Consider the following 20630-nt stretch of genomic DNA (forward strand, 5'->3'; position numbering starts at 1 on the left):
TGACTGGACCCTGTCCTGGCCCAGCTCATCCAGTGAGAGGAGCAAGGCTCGGGAGAGGAGCGGGAGAGCAGGGAGGAGGGGATGGCAAAGACCCCTCCTGGAGGATGGCCGGAGAGCCTTTGCTTTGTTCTCCACGTGCATTGCAGCCAGAGGAAAGTGGATACTCGCTTTGCACCTGAACCCTTTCGAAAGTTAAGCTGGCGTTTATCGTGCACGTGCTAGGGGCTCGCCCGGGGCTGGGTAGTTTTCCAGAGCACGATCTCACGCACACCTATGTGGTGCTGCCTTCTGTGTCGTCACCCCCTTTCAGAGAGAGAGAGAGAGAGAGAGAGAGAGAGAGAGAGAGAGAGAGGGAGAGAAACAGGGACTCTGAGAACTTGGGTTACTTGCCTAAGGGTTTGACCTTGGGTTTGGAGTTGAGCCTGTGTTTCGACCCTGGAGTCTGCCTGCCCTGCTCGGAGGGAATGCCTGACTGGTCTGCAGAGGTCGAGAGAGCGCGACCTGATGTGCAGATGGACCAACCAGCCTCGAAGACGGGCCTATGCAACAGGGCAGTGGGGGCGAGGCGCCCCGGGGCTGGAGTCCTGGGTCGGGAGGTGTGGAGGGCCCCCCCCCCCCACTTCTCAGGTACGTCACACAGGTACGCCTGTCTTCCTGCTCTCATCTGTGAGATGGGGCAGTCGCGCCGCTTGGCTGTGCCATCCTCGTGGGAGGGGTAGGTCAGAGTGCACAGTGAGGACAGAGTGAGGACACAGTGCTTTGTCACCTGGAATGCCCCTACATGGGAGGGGCAGATGGTGGTTCTTCCCTAGAGCACATGCCTGGGAATGCGGGGCTGTGGGGGCTCTCTCCCGCCCCCGCAGAGGTGCCTGGGAGGTTCCTTCGTGGACACCCTGTGTGTGCTCAGCTTTATTGTTTTTCCTCCAAGAGCGCTTGATTGTTTTTTAATCTTCAATTTTATATTTTATCAAAGCTAAGTAATGTAACACTCAGGAGGAGGAAATAAACAAACTGCTAAGGAACCGAATGTCTCCTTGGTGCTGAATGCATTTGTCCTGGGAGTTCCAGCACAGACGGCCCCCTGCCTCCACGGTTGCTGGCCACTCGGAGGCACTGGATGCTTCTGCCTTGTGCAGCTTCTCACGAAGTGCGGACACCTGTTATCAAGGCTGAAATTCCCCCCTGGTGGAAAACATGGTCACCAAAAGGTTCACGGGGGAAGGTTCCTTGCAGCCTTTTTTGCAAATAGCTCCAAGTGGGAAATAAAAAACCCAAACGTCCATCGTCGGGAGGACGGATCGATAGTTGTGATGCGTTGACGCAGTGGAAGACTATACGCCAATAAAAAGAACAAAGCTCAGATAGGGTGCTGTGGCTCAGTCTCAGAATGTTGAGCCCAAGAAGGCGAACAGAAAGAAGTACTTGTCGTGTAATTGCACTTACATCCAAGAATTGACCAAAGTCGTTGGTAATTTTGGCTTCCGTTAAATCCAGGAGTTGACGGAATTCATTCATGGCGAGACACATCAGGAGATGGTTTTGTGGAAGGAAAATCGGCTTGGGAGGGGCTCAAGAGTACTTTCTGGAAATGCTATTCTGGGTTTTTATGGGGTATAGAATGAGTGATGCTCATCGAACTGATTACCTAATGTTGTGCATTTTATCACCTTCGTTTCAGTGTAGATGCACGTGAGGGTATATGTGCAGATGTAGGCGAGCATACGTACAGTTCTCGCCTGTCGAATGGCTTTTGCTACGTTCATTTTTTCCTGCGTTTAGAGACAGGAGGTGCCACTGTGTTCCTGCAATGCACGGGGATATTGCTGCTTTTACCAGTGGCTTTAAACCCCTGCGGCTTCAGAAGAGCAAGTTGAAGGCAATTACAGGGTGTTACTCTGGGGCTTTGTTTTTTGACATTTTGGCACAGTGTGTCTGTCTCTTCATGTCTCTGCGGAAACTGATCACGGTGACGAGGATGTCTTGACTTACAAGACAGGAAGATAGGGCGTGGGCCGATGAGGCTGGAAATTCCGGGCCCTGGTAGAAAACGCTGGTAGTTAGTAGTTCTCTAGAAGGCTGGAGTGATTTGGGTACCAGAGTGTTAGTGCCCTGGAGTATGTGCCACACGATGCCAGTGACTTCCTCCTGATTTTAGTAGTTTTCCATTCTCGGGGGGCGGGGAGGCTCAGCTCCTGTGGTCTCCTCCAACCTGATCGGGGGGGGGGGGGCAGGTAGCGTCTCTCCCAGCCAGAACCTTGCTCAGAGCCCAGGTGACCTCTCGTCTCTGCTGCCCCTCAGGGCCCATCGCGCTTGGGTGGTTTCCCGATGGGGCTGAGCGTGTGCCGGTGCCCCCCGTGGGATCACCAGCACCATTTTCCCAAGTGAATCTGCTTCATTCCGGGTGTATGTCTGGGCCTCCAGGACGTGCCTTCCGGGTTGATTCTGCTGAGACCCTGGTCTGGGCTTCAGTTTCTAATGGGAAGTAGGTGAAAACACGACTGCAGGGTTTTCTTTTCTTTCTTTAAAGTTTATTTATTTATTTTGAGTGAGAGAGAATGAGCAGGGGAGGGACAGAGAGAGAGAGAGACAGAGAGAGAGAGAGATTGAATCCCAAGCAGGCTCCACAAACCTAAGCCTACCGTCAGGGTGGAGCCGGATGTGGGGCTTGAACTCATGAACCCTGAGACCATGGCCTGAGCCGAAATCGGATGCTTTACCAGACGGCCACGGAGGCGCCCCTCAGCTGCAGTGTTTTCCGGCAGGTTTAAGATTCAAGCACTACTTTTGCCACCTAGAATTCCACGTCGATTTGTTAAGTGATTCACTCAGTCGACATTCATGTCACCCTGGGCGCTGTGGAGCGTGGGTGCAGAGATGGAAGAGGTGCCGGGCAGGTCGGGGAGCAGAGAGCGGAAGGCGCGGACCGGCCTCTGATGACTTAGGATGGGTTGCAGAAGGGGAGGCTAGAGGAGGGAGGCCTCTTCGTGGTCCATTTGCCAGACACGGGGGACCTGTGATGCGATGGGTGCCACCAGCATTAAGTAGTGAATGGGCACTTCTCTGCTGGCCCTTTGTCAGGGGGACAGGGGGCGCCGTGGGGCTCCCAGTGCTCCCATAACTGCCTGGTGGGTGGGAGTGATGGAACCTCTTCACGCAGGTGTGGGTGAGCTGCACAGCCAGGCCCCACGAGGAGGGGAAGAAAGGGCATTTCCAGACAGAAGTGAGCTTTTAGGCAGAGGCTTGGGGACATGGGTGCCTGTGGTCCCATTGCATGGGAGCTCCTCCACTTACATTTACATAATGACAGAGGCTTCCTCCAAGACGATTGCTAGCTCTATTTGGGACTTTTTAAAAAAAGTTTATTTGTTTATTTTGAGAGGGACAGAGAGAGAGAGACAGAGAGAGAGAGAGAGACGAGGCAGAGAGGGGAGGGGCAGAGAGAGGGAGAGAGAGAATCCCAGGCAGGCTCTGCACTGTTAGCTCAGAGCTCGACGCGGGGCTCGATCTCATGAACTGCAAGATCATGACCTGAGCCAAAGTCGGATGCCTGACTGATTGAACCCCCCAGGTGCCCCTATTTGTGACTTTCACGTATATTTCACATATAATATGAAATAACCTATAAGCATATATTTATATATATAACTTTGTAAATGCGTATGAAATACATATTTACTCACAGAGATACATATATATTTTTTGCCATTAGGAAAAACAAATTAGCATTCTGGAATGTTCCCTACGTCCTTCCCTTTCTTTCTTTATCACCACTAATATTAGACGGAACGAAGTGAAAAAAGGAGAGAAGTGGCCTTATTCTACGGAGGAAATCACCTGAGACTTCCCGCTGAAGCCCAGGAAGAAAAACCTGGGGATGTGCCAAGGGCATGCGACAAGGCGACATTATCATTTAGTATCACAAGGAAATAGGTCTTAGCCCATTTTTTTCTATTCCTCCTTTTTTCCCATTGCCTCTGCAGTGGTGGTGACCGGGCTTGCCTCCACGCCTGAGGTCCTTGGGCCTGGGTGCGTTTTCAGTGTGCCCTTTGGTGGACCCTGTCGGGCAGCGTCGGGGGGGAAGTGCAAGTCTGGCCAGGTCGGCAGCACAGAAACCGAGACCTACGTCCAGTCCGACACTGGCGGGGTCCTGCTGCGCGTGTCCCCATCGGGAATCTTCCCGGGACCGGCCCCTGATTGTGGAGTCCGCTGGGCTCCTGTCCTGCTTGGCTGGCGGGCTGTCTGTAGTGCCCGTCTGCAGGGAGCCTCTGGGGGCGGCCAGCGGTGCGCTTTGCCCTGCCCAGGGGGGTGGGGTCGCTCTGAAGTCCCCCAGGCCAGGGGTGTAACTGTCTGGCTGTTTCCCTAGCTCGCACTTCCCTAAGTGGCAATAACCGTTCTGCCTTGCAGAAGGATGATTCAGTCTTTCCCCCTCTCTTGTCTCTGCATCTCTTTGCTGCTGAGCAAAATGAAATGCAAAAATAAATAATTTTCAGGTCTAAGTTTTTTCTTATTTGTGGGTGGATTTGCAAACACTGTCCATGAGGAAGTCTGTGGTTTTCTCTCCTAGCACTGAGTTTATGAAAGACGAAAGTGTGGAAAAGTGGACTCTTAACTTCTCCTGTCGTGGAAAAGCACAAGAGCCAGCTCCCCTCCGCGACCCAGTGTGTGTCCAGAGAAGCCGGCCCGTTGTGGGCACCGTGACCTTCTGGGCCAGGCAGAAGCGAGACGGTCACTGGCTGGGTGCGGGTGAGGCGCACGGTGACATTTCATTCTGAAGAAAGATAGGAGAAGTATCTTTGAATTGTGTCTGTCGGCTCCATTAGGATCTGAGAAAAGACTCCTTTGTCCATTTCTTCTCACACGTCTTCGCCATCCCTCCCGCCTGCCTCCATCCAAGAAGGCGAGAAGAAATACTGGCTCACGCAGGACAGTGCCTTTATCTTGCTGTGCCCCGGCTCTGTTTTGTAATTATGTAGATGAGTTCTTTGATTCTGATATTCAAACATTGCATGAAATCCTGCCACCGGGGAGCTTATTGGCCGAGAAACCATCTCTGTTCCTAAGGAAGATAGGAGTCCAAATGAAGTACATTTGTGACATTGAAACTTTGAAAGTGGTCTCCTTTTTAGAAATGGGGGTGTTCTGTCTGTCTCTCTCATACACACACACCTGGAAGTGTTCTTGGATCTTGAGTCCATCAACCCGAATTTCCTCTTCTTTCTGGTTGGAACCTGATGTGTCACACCAGGTAAGGGAAGCGGCTACACCTGCCAGGCCCTTGTATGTAGGGCCGCTGAGTAGTTCACAGCTGCGAGTGATGGGGGATGCTGAATCCCCTGGGGGTCTTCCTTCCCACTCTAGCGGCCTTTCCTTTTATTCTTTACATCTTTTAAAACTATCGCGGTAGGGGCGCCTGGGTGGCGCAGTCGGTTAAGCGTCCGACTTCAGCCAGGTCACGATCTCGCGGTCTGTGAGTTCGAGCCCCGCGTCGGGCTCTGGGCTGCCGGCTCGGAGCCTGGAGCCTGTTTCCGATTCTGTGTCTCCCTCTCTCTCTGCCCCTCCCCCGTTCATGCTCTGTCTCTCTCTGTCCCAAAAATAAATAAACGTTGAAAAAAAAATTAAAAAACAAAACAAAAACAAACTATCGCGGTAAAATACACATCACCCAGATTTACCATTTTAACCATTTTTTGTCGTGCAGCTCTGTGGCGTTCAGTACATTTCACACTGTTGTGCAACCGTCCCCGCCATCCGTCCCTAGAATTTTCCCGCCTTCCCCAAATGGAACTCTCTACTCATTAACACTAATGTTCCCCCCCGCCCTCCTCCCAGTCCCTGGGAACCACCATTCTGGTTTCTATTACTTTGACGGCTATAGGAAACAATGTAAGTAGAATTATACCACATCTGTCCTGCTGTATGGCTTTGGCTTATTTGACTTAAGCCCTCCAGGTTCATCCATCCTATAGGGGGTGCCAGAATTTCCTTCTCATTTAAAAACAAATTAAAAAAAACATTATTTATTTTTGAGAGCAGGAGAGGGCACAAGTGGGGGAGGGGCAGAGAGAGAGGGAGACACAGAATTCAAAGCAGGCTCTAGGCTCTGAGCTGTCAGCACAGAGCCCGATGTGGGGCTCGAACCCACGAACCTTGAGATCATGACCTGAGCTGAAGTCGGACGCTTAACTGACTAAGCCACCCAGGCGCCCCCAGGATTTGCTTCCTTTTTAAGACTGAATCATATCCCTGTTGTATGGATGGACCACATTTGCTTATCCATTCATCCCGGGGTGGACACGGGTTGCTTCCACACTTTAGCTCTTGTGAGTAGTGCTGCTGTGAACATGGGTGTCCACGTATCTCTTCTGGTTTTTGCTTTCAGTTCCTTTGGCTCCATACCTGCTAAGTGTAGTTGCCGGATCATCTGGTAATTCTAAGTTTAAGTTTTTGCGAAGCAGCTAAACTGTTTTTCCTAATAGCTGTACCATTTTACATTCCTACCAGCAGTATACATGGTTTCCAGTTTCCTACAGGTTTGCCAGCACTTGTTTTGTTGTTGTTGTTGTTGTTGTTGTTGTTGTTGTTGTTGTTGTTAAGTAGGCTCCACACCCAGTGTGGAGCCCGATGCAGGGCCCCAACTCACAACTCTGAGATCAAGACCTGAGCTGAGGTCAAGAGTCGGACGCTTAACCAACTGAGCCACCCTGGCACCCCTTTTCTTTTCTTTTTTTTAACTTTCTTTTTTTAGTTAGAGAGAGAGAGAGAGAGAGAGAGCGAGAGAGATAGAACAGTGGGGGAGGGGCAGAGAGAAGGAGAGACAGAATCCCAAGCAGTCTCTGCACCATCAGCACGGAGCCCGACGTAGGGCTCAAACTCACGAACCTTGAGATCATGGCCTGACCAAGAGTCGGACGCTTAACTGACTGCGCCACCCAGGCGCCCCAATTTCTTGTTTCTTAATAATAGTCACCCAGCGAGTGTGAAGTGCTATCTTATTGTAGTTTTTGACTTGACTAGTGGTGTTGAGCATCTTTTCATGTGCCTGTTGGCCATTTGTAGATTGTCTTTGGAGCAACGTGTGTTCAGGTCCTTTGCCCATTTTTAACTTGCGCTGTTTGTTTTTTGTAATAGCTCTTCAATTGTAGGGCTTCCGTATATATTTTGATGATCAGTTCCTTATCAGATTATGATTTATCCATATTTTCTCCCCTTCTGTGGGCTGCCTTTTCACTCTGTTGATAGTTTCCTTTCATGCAAAGACCTTTAACAATTTGATGAAGTCCAACATCTATTTTGTCTCTTGTTGCTTGCGCTTCTGGTGTCACATCCAAGAAATCGTTGTGAAGTCCAGTGTCACGAAATTTTACTGCTATGTTTTCTTCTAAGAGTTTCATAGTTGTGGCTTTTGTGTTTAGGTCTTTCGTCTGTTTTGAATTAATTTTTGTGCATGATTCTTCACTCTTTTATAGACAGATGCCCACTTTGTCCAACACCATTTGTTGGAAAGACCGTCCTTTCCCCACTGACTGGTTTTGGATTCTGGACAAAATAATTTGATCCATATATGTGAGAGTTTATTCTGGGCTCTCTCTTCTCTTCTGTTGGTGCATATGTCTGTATATACCACACGGTTTTGATTACTGTAGCTTTGTAGTAAGTTTTGAAGCCCGAAAGTATGAGGCCTTCAACTTTGTTGTTTCTCAAGATTGTTTTGGCTATCTGAAGTCCCTTGGCATGGATTTTTTTTCTAGTTCTGCAAAAGCGTCTTTACAGTTTTGACGGACATTGCGCTGCATCTGTAGATCTCTTTGGGTAGCATTGAGATCTTAACGGTATTAAGTCTTCCAGTCCATGAACACGAGGTGACTTTACATTTGTTTAAGTTCTTTAATTTCTTTCAGCTGTGTTTTATAGTGTTCGGTGTGCAAGTCTTTTGCCTCCTTGGTTCAATTGATTCCGAAGTATTTTGTTGTTTTTATTCACTGTATCTTTAAAAAATATTAGAGACATTTGTAGTAGCATCTTTGTTATTTTTATTATTTATTTTTTTGAGAGAGTGAGGGAAAGGGGCGGGGTGGGGGAGAGAGAGAGAGAGAGAGAAGAGAAGAGAAGAGAGAAAATCTTAGGCAGGCTGCGTGTTCAGCATGGAGCCCAATGCAGGGCTCAATTCCATGACCCTGGGATCATGACCTGAGATCATGAGCCGAAATCAAGAGTCGGATGCTGACCAGCTGAGCCACTCTGGTGCCCCTCTGGTAGCATCTTGAGAATCAGGATCATAATTTTTTTCCTTCCTTCTTCTCTCCTGTCCTCTCCCTTTCCTTGCCTCCTTCCCTTCCTTCTTTCTTCCCTCCCTCCCTCCCTCCCTTCCATCTATTCATCCATCCATTTTAAAGGTCCTGCTGTGTGCCAGGTTACTCTTAGGTGCTTGGGAAGATTGAAACTATTGGCAGAAGCCATGCTCTGATTCAGTATGGCTCAGGACTCTGGGATGGAGACTGAGTGTTATGCCTCCAAATCAGAGAAGGAGAAGGACGGGGTTATGGGCCACGGAAGCTAGTGGTAGTGTGACTGACAGTCTCTTTTTGGAGACAGAATTTAGGAAACCCAGCCCCCGACTGCAATACAGAGTGGAGGTGTGGGACTGGTCTCTGTCCAGAGTAAAGTTCAAAGGAGATATATATATATATATATATATATATGCATATATATGTATATATGTATATATGTATATGTATATATGTATATATATATGTATATATGTATATATATGTATATACATATGTATATATATATACACATGTACACACACACACACACACACACACAATCTTGATTCTTTCTGTGCTGTATTTTCTGAAGGGGTCCAGTGTGTGAAAGGGTTGTTTCTTAGAGGACCGCGCTCTGGGGTGGCTGGTCCCTGTGGCTGCGTGGGGCCTAGTGCATCTTTCCAACCCCAGCACCCCCTCAGCACTAGAGCAGAGCAGGAGCCCTTGAGAGTCTTGGGCAATACTGAGTGTATGTGTTCGGCATGGACTCGACAGCAGTTGATGGCCCTTTAGAATGGAGTCCTGTAGCAGACACAGACAGGGCCCTTGCCCCGGTCCCCTTAAGGACACGGTCTGCGTTTCCCCCAGCCCTGAGAAGATGCCGTGGAACATTTTTTTTTCCAACTGAAGGCAAGACAAAGGGAATGAGATCACAAACAGAGCAATTAATTTTCACAAATTGACTTCTTAAAGGAATTAATTAACTTTTAAATTGCTACTTGAAATCCTCAAGTCATATTTCAAGGGGACAGCGTGTGGGATAGGAAGAGCTGAGCAGATTTCAAGAAGTAATGTGCGGTCCAGCCCGCATCTTCGATGCTTTATGGAGGCTTTGAACCCGTGTGCTGACAGTGGGTTATCTCATTAGATGGAAGAGACCCAAAACAGAGATAGGAAAGCTAATGTTGTGTCTCTCTTTCTTATTGATTAAATAAGTCTCAGGCTCCTAGATTTTTCTGCAGAGGGCAGGGTCATTTTGAAGAAGAGGATGGAATATAGGATACAGTTTTTGCTTTTGCTCTGAGGCAGACCACACAAGAAGGAATACTTGGTGATCTGGTTTAATTCTGTGAATTTTTATTGAGTGCCTGCGAGGCATGGTATTAACTACTGTGGGAAATCCAATGATTAATAAATGTTTACTTCCTTCAAGGAAATCTGGTCTGAAGGGAGAGACAGATACTTAGATAAGCACTCTTACAAGGCCATGGGATTTCAGTTTATAGGAAAAAGTTGTGGAGCAAGCAATTAATTCAGATATGCACATACCTTTTTTTGAGCAGAAGAGAAAGTCAGAATTCAGGAAGGATCTGGAGAAGAGTGTGATATGAAAAATGGACTTGTAGACAAGAGGCCTTTGGAAGTGGAGGGAGGAAGGCATTTCCAGGGGCAGAACAGCTTTCGGAAGGCCTGGGGAGTGGGGAGAACGGGAAGGGTGTGGGGGAGATGAGATTGGAAAGGTGAGTTCAAGTCCCAGCCCAAAGGGCTTTGAATGCTGTACTGGAGGCTTTACCCGTTATTTGCACAGCCCAGGGAAATAGTGCAGTTTTTTGGAACAAGATTTCAGGAAGGTAACCGGGGATAGAAGAAGAGAGAGCTTATACAAGGAGATCAGCAAAAATATTAGTTTTCATTGCAGTGAGAGGTGGGGAAGCCTTGGGTCACTCAGTGGGGGGTGATGGAGACGGTCTGAAAGGGACGCCACGGGGTCCTGGGAGCTGTCATCAACTCCTTGCGCCACCTTGAGCAAGTCACAACTCCTCCGTAGGGTTCCGTGTTTTCGTCTGTTAAGTTGGTTGATGGACTACTGTAGGTTCTTCCCTAATGTCAGAGTAGTCAAGGTGGCTTTTTTGTTTTTCCCTCAATAGGAGTTCCGTTTCCTTAAATGCTTTTTCTGTACCAATTGGGATGGTCTTAGGACTTTTCATCCTTTCCTCTGTTAATGTGGCGAATTACCTTGATTGGTTTTGGGATGTTACACCAACCTTGCATTCCTGGAACTCCCTCAGCTTGAGTTCTTCACTGTCAGGAAGAAGTCCATCGGCGCGATGTTTAGACATTGGTGGACTTTGGAAATGCACAGGCGTGTTTGCCTGTCTGGGGAGTCCAGGCTGCTTGTTTGCTTTGCAGGGGAGCTACCGGCAGGCTGGTCTGAGGCCTAGGGAGGGCTGTGGTGGACCCTGGCCAAGGTTTGAGGAAGGGTCTATGGAAGGGGTTGGCGCTGAGGCCCTTCGTTCAGGCCAACCTTGGCCTCACATCCCCTCCAGTGGGTGCTCAGCCATGGCAGACTCCAAGCTGCTATAAACTCTGGGGAAGGAGTTGGAACACATTCTGTATCCACCCTCAGAGGACTGTTGTGAGGGTCAAATCAGTCTGAACGTGTGAAGCTCTGTCCACCGTGTAGCCCACAGAGTATGATCAGTCAGTGTCAGCTAGTATCATCAGCGGCATGGTCACCACCACCACTGCCATCACCACTGTCCCCACTGCCACCGTGACCATCGTCACCACCACCACAGCCATCGCCCCCACGACCATCGCCAGTAGCCCCGCTGCCATATCACCATTGTCACCACCAGTGTCACCACCGTCCCACTGCCATCGCCACCGTTACCACCACCGTCCCCACGGCCATCATCGCCACTGTCCCCACGGCCATCATCACCATCGCCACCACCGCCACCACCATTGCCGTAGTCACCGTTATCATCATCCAAGGTATCCCAGGCTTACACCATCAGCAGCAGCAGTAGCTTTATCTTTAGCACCTCCAACATTAATAATAATGGAGGAAGTGGAAGGGCGAGCGGAAGCCCTCTTGTTTCATCCGAAGCCACAGTTCTTTCCCTGCATCCTCCGGCAGCCCTTTGTAGGGTCGTCCGGAGACCGAGCAGAGGGGATGGCTTTGCCGTTTCTCGTCTCCGATGCATATAAGCTGAGTGAGGCACGGACCGGCCTGTTCATTTTTTCTTCTGGGAAAAGAAGGTCCGTGCTACTCACTCTGGGCCGCTGCCGACTCTTCCAGGAAAAGAATGAACAGCATTCCGGGAAAGGACCTTTATGCTGGGTTCATCTCGGCATCCTTCTCATTTCACTTTTCACATGGGCAGCGCGGCAAGCTGCCGTCCAGGGATGAGAAGGGCAGCTGAATGCGCACGCGCACCCAGCCATCGACGCCCGCCTTTCGCCAGGCGATTAAAAAAGGCAGATGGGTTTGAGGAGGAGGAATGCATTAGGCATCCAGCCCACCAGCCAGATGGAGGTGAATCCGAAGATGTGAACGGACACGGGTTGACCGTTTTCTCTGGCGGAGTCATTCCCGGGTCGTGACAGATCAGAAAAATAAAGAAGACAAATGGGCAGCTTGCAAAGAGGCTGCTGTCTTTGTGCTTCTACCAAGTGAAGACGTGTTGCAGATGTCATCTGTCATCATCAGCTTAATAAAGGAGAAGATGTTTCTGCTCTTTCTCCTGCTGTTCTCTGCCCCCCTCACAGAGGGGGCAGCTCTGAAAGGTCAGATCACCAGATTAGGAATAGTGTCTTATATTGAATACTTCTGGGTTTGTTACGAAAAATTCATTGCCTTGTCTTCATTGTCCTATCGCCCAAGAATTGGGGAGCATCGGCCACGGACGGACTGCTCAGATTCAGATGCCCGCGGTTGGGAGCCTGTGTCAGTGCGCCTGCAGCAGTAAATAAATAGCCTCAAAACACTCCTTTTGCGTTGTCGTCCGTATACCTCCCTGTATGCTTCCTGTGGCCGCTGTAACCAATGGGCACAAACTCAGTAGCTTAGACAACACCTGCTTACTATGTGACAGCTCTGGAGGCCAGAGGTCCTGAAATCGAGGTGTGGGCTGTGTTCCTTCTGGAGGCTCGAGGGGGGGTCCACTTCCCTACCTTTTGTGGCTGACGGGGGTCACCTGCATTCCAGGGTGTGTGGCTCCTTCCTTGAATGACTCCGATCTGTGCTGTATCCCGTCTTCTGACTCTGAGTCTGGCCCTCCTGCCTCATGTGGAACCTTCGGATCGTATTGGCTCCACCTGGATAATCCAGGATTAGCATCCCCAGTGGAGATCTCACCCCTGATGCCCCTGCAAAGACCCCTTTGCCATGTAAGGTGGTGACATCCTTTCAGGTTCCAGGAACTCAGATGTTGATATCTTTGGCGGGGTGTGGGGGGGGAATCGTTCCATCCAGCACACTTTCCCCTCCCTCCCACTCCCTTGGCCAATAATCTTATATAGTTGAGTCTTTTAATTTGCCTTTTTTTTTTTTAATTTTTTTTCAACTTTTTTTTTTTTTTAATTTATTTTTGGGACAGAGAGAGACAGAGCATGAACGGGGGAGGGGCAGAGAGAGAGGGAGACACAGAATCGGAAACAGGCTCCAGGCTCCGAGCCATCAGCCCAGAGCCTGACGCGGGGCTCGAACTCACGGACCGCGAGATCGTGACCTGGCTGAAGTCGGACGCTTAACCGACTGCGCCACCCAGGCGCCCCTTTAATTTGCCTTTAAATATGGGATTGTTTAGGCTGTGATACTAAGAACAAAGGCCAGGAGGGCTGGGCAGCCACTGTGGTGGTCTTAACTCTGCTGTGTCATTGGGGCCACAGGCATGAATGCTCAAAGGTCCTTTTTCCCCTTCATCTATAAAATCAGGGGTCTTTAAGGCCCCTTTCATAGTTAAATTTGAAGTTTCTTTTCTCACGACTGCTTTTGTCCGCCTGCTTCAGAGATGGAGGGGCAGATGCCTAAAGAGTTTTGCCTGTGTGCCTTATAAATTCACACGGGCCTGAATGTGTTTATAGGGGACGTGTCCGCTTTATTTTATTTTTATTATTTTTGATGTGTTTATTTTTTCCACGTCTTCCAACAGAATAGACATGCTGGCAGGGATGCTGTTAAGAGCTGTGACAAATGCATTTATGGCCCCTAAAGGCTTAGGAATATGGTTCTGCAGAACCAGGAAAGGCTGGGCATATGCTCCGAGCTCCCTTTACCTAATGTGGTTATTTCTTGTTAAGATTCGCCATAAAATGCTAAATAAACTTAATAACTACTAATAACCATTTATGCCAGTTGAGGACATTTAAACTTTATGAATTTTGGTGGAAATACAGGAAAATGCCTATGGACATGGAATTTTCTTCATGTATACGGTTTTTGATGTTTTAGGATTTTTGTGATCATGTGTTAGTCTGCTCGCTTTGGCTTTTTAAAAAGGATTCTGGTAGTGATAGAAGTCTTTATTGCAGTAAAAACAAAACACTCCCAACCACCACGAGAGCCTTTATCATTTAGGTGTTGACTGCAGGACACCCGGTGTTCAAATCACCAAATCCGTCTGTGGCATTATTTTAAGACCCAAAATACACACGTAATCCTATGAGGTGTGGATTTCCAGAGCCTTATTTTATGGGGAAAGCTGAATATGGAGAAGGTAGGTCATTTGCTGGAGGTCACCCCGGTCTTCAAGGGTAGAGGCGTTACCCTGTGCATTTCGTTTGGCTCCAGGGACCATGGGTGGGAATGCCAGGGAGTCCGCCTGGGTCTGGCCGGCCTTGCCAGCTACAGGTAGCTCAGGAATGCAGTGGACAGCAGGAAGTATGCCATGATGGGGACGTTTGGTGAGGGGATTGAGAGAGAAACATACTGGTGCACCTGCTGGGAAAACCCCATCGGTGGCGGGGAGGGTAGATTGGTCCACACAGGTGTGGCACAGGCTGGCTTCTGTCTCTCAGGGAGAGGCAGGGATAGGAACCCCTCCTGGGGTCCATACTGTGTGTGGCTGGAGGAAGGAGAGGCGACATGGTCAGGTGGTGGAGGGCCTCCCATACTTGCCAGAGTTTGCACATATGATCAAGGAGAATTTTAGAGATGGACACAGTGAAATACCACCGGAGAATAGCCTGGTCTGGCAGAGAGTTCAGGATGGATGGATGAGAAATTGATCAGGAGTTTGAAGAGGAGTTTTACATTTAGTCTGCTATGTTTTCAAGTAGGATCCATTGGAAAGGACGAACATCACTGTATCACTGTCCTTCCTTTTTTCCTTCCTTCCTTCCTACCTGTGACTGGAAGTTTGTACCTCTTAATTCTACCTGTTTCAACATCCCGCATCCGACTCCTCTTTGGCACCCACCAGTTTGTTCTCTGTATTTGTCTATTTTTTAGTTTTTTTTTTTTTTTGTTCATCTGTCTTTTAGATGCAACATATAAGTGAAATGATACAGTATTTGTCTTTGTCCTACTTATTTCACTTAGCATAATACCCTCTGGGTCCATCCATGTTGTTGAAAATGGCTGGGTGTCCTCCTTTTTTATGGATGAGCACTGTTCCGTTGTGCTCACATCTTTATCCGTTCGTCTATCACTGGACACTTGGGTTCTTCCAAATCTTGGCTATTGTTTTTGTTATGTATATTTATTTATTTTGAGAGGTGGGGGAAGGGCAGAGAGAGGGGGAGAGAGAGAACCCCAAGCAGGCTCCACGCTGCTTGGCACACAGCACGATTCAGGACTTGAGCCCGTGGCCGCGAGATCACAACCTGAGCTGATATCAGGAGTCAGATGCTTAACTGATTGAGCCACTCATGTGCTCCCATTTCTTGGCTATTGTAAATAATGCTGCAGTAAACTAGGGGTGCAGATATTTTTTGGAATTAGTGTTTTCACTTTCTTTGGGTAAATGTCCAGTAGGGATTGCTGGATCATATGATATTTATATTTTAAATTTTTTGAGGACCCTCCATACTATTTTCCACAGTGGCTGCATAATTTACATCCCCATAAACAGTGCATGAGGGTTCCGTTTTCTCCACATCCTCGCGACCACTTGTTATGTCGTCTTTTTGATTCTAGGTGATTATTATTTAATTGTGGGTCTGATCTGCACTTCCCTGGTGATTAGCGATGTTGAGCATCTTTTCGTGTGTCTGTTGGCCATCTGTATGTCCTCTTCGGGAAAGTGTCTATTTAAGTTCTCTGTCCATTGTTTTAAATTTAAATTTTAGTTAGTGAACATACAGTGCAATATTGGTTTCAGGAGTAGATTTTAGTGATTCAAAACTTATAACGCCCAGGGCTCATCGCAGGTGCCCTCCTTCATGCCCATCCTCCATCTGGCCCATCCCCCATCTACCTCCCTCCCTCCACCCACAGTTTGTTCTCTATCATTAAGAGTCTCTTGCGTCTTAGGTGCCTGGGTGGCTAAGTCCATTGAGTGTCCAACTCTTGATTTGGGCTCAGATCACGATCTCAAGGTTCGTGAGATTGAGCCCTGTGTTGAGTATGGAGCCTGCTTGGGATTTTCTCTCTCCCCCCCCCCCCCCCAACCCCTGCTCTGCTTTCTCTCTCTCCCAAAATAAATAAATAAATAAGCACTGTGGTTTGTTTCCCTTTCTTTTCTTCCCCCCTTCCCATATGTTCATCTGTTTTATTTCTTAAGTTCCACATATGAGTGAAATATGCTGTTTGTCTTTCTCTGCTATATTTTTCATAGCACGTTATATCCTAGCTCCATCCATGTCATTGCAAATGGCAAGAGTTCATTTTTGATGGCTGGGTAATATTCCAGTGTGTGTGTGTGTGTGTGTGTGTGTGTGTGTGTGTGTGTGTGTGTGTATGTGTGCATGCACACACACATACATACGCCACATCTTTATCCATTTATCAGCTGATGGACATTTGGGCTCTCTCTGTAATTTGGCCATTGTTGATAATACTGCTATAAATATTGGGGAGCATGTACCCCTTTGAATCTGTATTTTTGTATCCTTTGGGTAAATACCTACTAGTGCAATTGCTGGATCGTAGGGTAGTTCACTTTTTAGTTTTTTGAGGAACCTCCATACTATTCTCCAGAGTGGCTGCACCAGTTTGCATTCCCACCAATAGTGCATGAGGGTTCCCCTTTCTCTGCATCATTGCCAGCACCTGTTGTTTCTTGTGTCATTGCTTTTAGTCAGTCTGATAGGTGTGAGGTGGTATCTCATTGTGGTTTTGACTTGTATTTCCCTGATGATGACTGACGTTACACATTTTTTCATGTATCTGTTAGCCATCTGGATAATCTTCTTTGGAAAAATGCCTGCTTATGTCTTTTGCCCATTTCTTCACTGGGTTATTTGCTTTTTGGGTGTTGAGTTTGGTAAGTTCTTTATGTATTTTGGATACTAACCCTTCATCAGATAATGTCCTTTGCAAATATCTTCTCCCATTCTGTAGGCTGCCTTTTAGTTTTGTTCATTGTTTCCTTTGCTGTGCAGAAGCCTTTTATCTTGATGAAGTCCCGATAGTTCATGTTTGCTTTTGTTTCCCTTGCCTCCGGTGACGTGTCTAGTAAGAAGTTGCTGTGGCTGAGGTCAGAGAGGTTGCTGCCTGTGTTCTCCTTTAGGATTTTGATGGTTTCCTGTCTCATTTAGGTTTTTTCATCCATTTTGAATTTTTGTGTGTGTATGGTGTAAGAAAGTGGTCCAGTTTCATTCTGCATGTTGCTGTCCAGTTTTCCCAACACCATTTGTTAAAGCCCGACCTATTTTTTAATTGGATTGTTTTGTGTTGGTGTTGAGTTGTATACGTTCATTGTGTATTTTGGATACTACCCTCTCATCAGATGTATCATTTGCAAATATCGTCTCCTATTCAGTAGTTTGTCCTTTTGTTTTGTTGATGGTTTCCTTCTCTATGCAAAAGCTTTTTATTTTGCTACAGTCTCAATAGTTTATTTTCGCTTTTGTGTCTCTGCCTGAGGAAACATATCTAGAAAAGTATTTCAGTGGATGATGTCAGAGAAATTACTGCCTGTGTTTTCTTCTAGGAGATTTATGGTTTCAGATTTCACATGTAGGTCCTTAATCCATCTTGAGTTTATTTTTGTGTGACGTGTAAGAAAGTGGTCCAGTTTCATTCTTTTGCACGTAGCTGTCAGGTTCTCCCAACGCCATTTGTTGAACAAACTGTCTTTTCCCTGTTGTACATTGTTGCTTCCTTTGTTGTTACTTAATTGACCGTATAAGCATGGGTGTATTTTGGGGCTATCTATTCTGTTCTACTGATCGATTTGTCTGTTTTGTGCCAAAACCATACTGTTTTGATTTTACAGTTTTGTAGTATAGTTTGAAATCTGGGTACTTTGTACTTCTTCTTTCCATATGTTTTCTTTCTTTCTTCTTCTTCCTTTTTTTTTTTTTTTTTTTTTTTTTTGGAGAGTGGGCTACCTGTACTTTTTGTGTCTTTAACACTTTCTAATATCCTTTTTCCACTGTGATAGTTACCTTCACCTCATCATGCTGGAGCAAAATTGTGGTCTGCATTTAATGGTATGACTTTTTTAGGTGCTTCTCTAAGAGAAATAGGGACAGCTCGGAGCCCAGAGCCTGATTTGGATTCTGTGTCTCCCTCTCTCTCTGCCCCTCCCCCGCTAGTGCCCTGTCTCTCTCTGTCTCTCTCTCTCTCTGTCTCTCAAAAATAAATATTAAACAAAAAATCAGTTTGGTTTCTAAAGAATATTCAGTCCATGTGTAATTGATTCATAGTTAGGAAATAATTATTTAATTAAAATATCTATTAGTGGAAATATAGGCAGTACGTGAAGTGATAATTAAAATGATAATTAAAATGTTCTTCCTCTTGCAAACATTCAGCCATAAAAGGGAATAAAGTTCTGATACATGGGATAGTATGCATGAGCCTTAAAACATTCTGTTGAAGAAGACAGATAGAAAAAGGACAGTATTGTTTGATTTTATTTATTTATTTATTTATTTTTAAATGTTATTTATTTTTGAGCAAGAAAGAGACGCGAGCGAGGGAGGGGCAGAGAGAGATGGAGACAGAGGATCAGAAGCGAGCGCTGTGCTGAGAGTGCAGAGCCTGATGTGGGGCTGGAACCCACAAACCGTGAGATCATGACTGGCGCTGAAGTCAGACGCTCAACGCACTGAGTCACCCAGGTGCCCCCGGTTGATTCCATGTAGATGAGGCAGGTGGAGTAGTCACGCTTCTGAGGGATGGAGAAGGACCACAGGTTCTCAGGGGCTCGGGGGAGGGGGAATGCGGAGGTACCGCTTACCAGGTATGGAGTTTGTGTTTGGAGTGGCGGAGAGGTTGTGGATGTTGCTGGTGGTGATGAGTGTGCGGCACCGCGGACGTCACTGTTGCCCTTGTATCGGAACTTACAAGTGGTCAAAACGGCAGATTTCACGTCCTCCTTCTTGACCGTGCTAGTGTGGGTGTATTTCTGGGCTGTCAACAGTGTTCTGTCGGTCTGTGTGTCTGTTTCTGTGCCACTGCCACACTGCGTCGATCGCTAGAGATTTGTAGGACCACACTAAGAAAAATCACTTACGGTTGCGTGGGGTTACGGGTTTCTTCTACTTGACGACTCTTTATATTTGTCTCTTGAAAGAAAAGGCTACTTTTGAGGCTGTCCGGGAGGATGATCCAGGCACGGACTGGATGCGTTTCAACATGAAGAACAAGCAGGAACAAGGCAGCAAAGTCCCTTCTACCTCTGCTGATATCTTCTTATCCCTTTTTCTTCACAGCTTTTTATAACTACGATGCCAGGGGAGCGGATGAACTTTCCCTACAAATAGGAGACACTGTGCACATCTTAGAAACATATGAAGGTGCGTATGCTTCTGGTGTCTTTTCTCTTACCGTTTTGGGCAATTAGCACACTTTTTCAGTGTTTCCAAAATACGTGTCAACACGAGTCTTTTTCTCATACGATCGCTTTTCTTGCATGATGGATGCCATTTCAGGTGAGAGTAGTCATGAGGCTATTTGTTATTTAAATGATACTTTATTACAATGAACCCAAAACTAAAAATTCTGGATTTTAGACTCTAAAGTTTTCTGGGGAAATAGCTGTTTTCATTAAAAACAACAGAACCCTTTGGTTCCTTTTTTGCAAATGTATATAAATCTTGACTATGAATAACTGACCACTTGAAAAAATAATGGAAAGAAATATTTAAGATACTTTAGCGTTTAAGTGATTGTTTTGATGTATTTGATGTATCCGGTAAGACTTTTTCTGTTCTCATTTAGATTTGTTAACAACACCCTTAAAGGAACCAAGATTGTTGTTTTTTTTTTCTTTGACCCTGTTTTCTTAGAGGTGATTGGAGTTTGTCACAGCTCTGTGGGACATGGTCCCGTGAAGCAATCATTACCCAATAGATTAGAAATCCTGTAAATGTACTTTTGTGACAGTGGTTCTTAAATGTCTTTGATTTTTCACACAGTTTTTTTTTTTTAATGTTTATTTATTTTGAGGAGAGAGAGAGACAGAGTGCGAGCAGGGGAGGTGCAGAGAGAGAGGGACACACAGAATCTGAAGCAGGCTCCAAGCTCTGAGCTGTCAGCACAGAGCCGGATACGGGGCTCGAACTCACAGACCGCGAGATCATGACCTGAGCCGAGGTCGGAGGCTCAACCTACTGAGCCACCCAGGCGCCCCACACACAGTTGGTTTTTGTCTTTAGTGTCATGCATATCATTAGCGGCCCCCCCCCCCCCCCCCCACCTTGTTCTGCTTGTTCTGAGGTTACTGTCACACAGAAGGGGAGCAACGATGGCCTGGACGTCTGAAACTCCTCAGATCCGGACGTTTTTGTAAAATTGTGTTTTAGCATTGGTGGCTTTATTTCCTGCTTGAAGGGGCGACTCCCGTAGAGCAGATGGATGAAAAGAACTGATTAAAATCGATCATTTCAATAGAAAAATTGCTTTTAGATTGGGTTTAGCTAAACCCTTCCAGTAGGAGGTGGGGGTAAGAGAGGAGATTGAAGTCACCCGGTCGTAATCGGTGAACTGGGCTTCACACTCCGTTCAGGAAATCACTTTGCACAAGAGCGAAGCAGACGTGAGCCTCTGTGCGCCAGGCAGGCTGTGGCTTGCTGCAGTGTTCCTCCCAGGCCACTAGGAATACCCCCGAGGCCATGTCCCTGGTTTGCCCTTGTGACTCACGTGGGCTTAGAATTGTAGTCCCTTTGCGTCTTTAACCCTAAAATCGTCCTGGTAGGGGAAAGAAAAAATCAGCTTTAGTGTCGTCTGCCGTGAAGCAGATGTAA

The 20630-nt window shown here is 47.1% G+C and overlaps 1 protein-coding gene across 1 annotated transcript in view; it reads left to right on the forward strand.

The window, feature by feature from the left end:
* The first annotated feature begins 10995 nt into the window (after positions 1-10995).
* The window catches only part of DOCK1 (dedicator of cytokinesis 1), a 473828-nt gene continuing 464193 nt past the window's right edge, over positions 10996-20630 (forward strand). The window contains exons 1-3 of the mRNA XM_040486934.1: positions 10996-11085; positions 11126-11295; positions 19027-19181. Of these exons, the coding sequence (XP_040342868.1) occupies positions 10996-11085; positions 11126-11295; positions 19027-19181 (415 nt within the window). The remainder of the gene's footprint in view (positions 11086-11125; positions 11296-19026; positions 19182-20630) is intronic.

This window comes from Herpailurus yagouaroundi, unplaced genomic scaffold (assembly GCF_014898765.1).
Source record: "Herpailurus yagouaroundi ecotype Mexico unplaced genomic scaffold, PumYag 163, whole genome shotgun sequence".
NCBI lineage: Eukaryota > Metazoa > Chordata > Mammalia > Carnivora > Felidae > Herpailurus > Herpailurus yagouaroundi.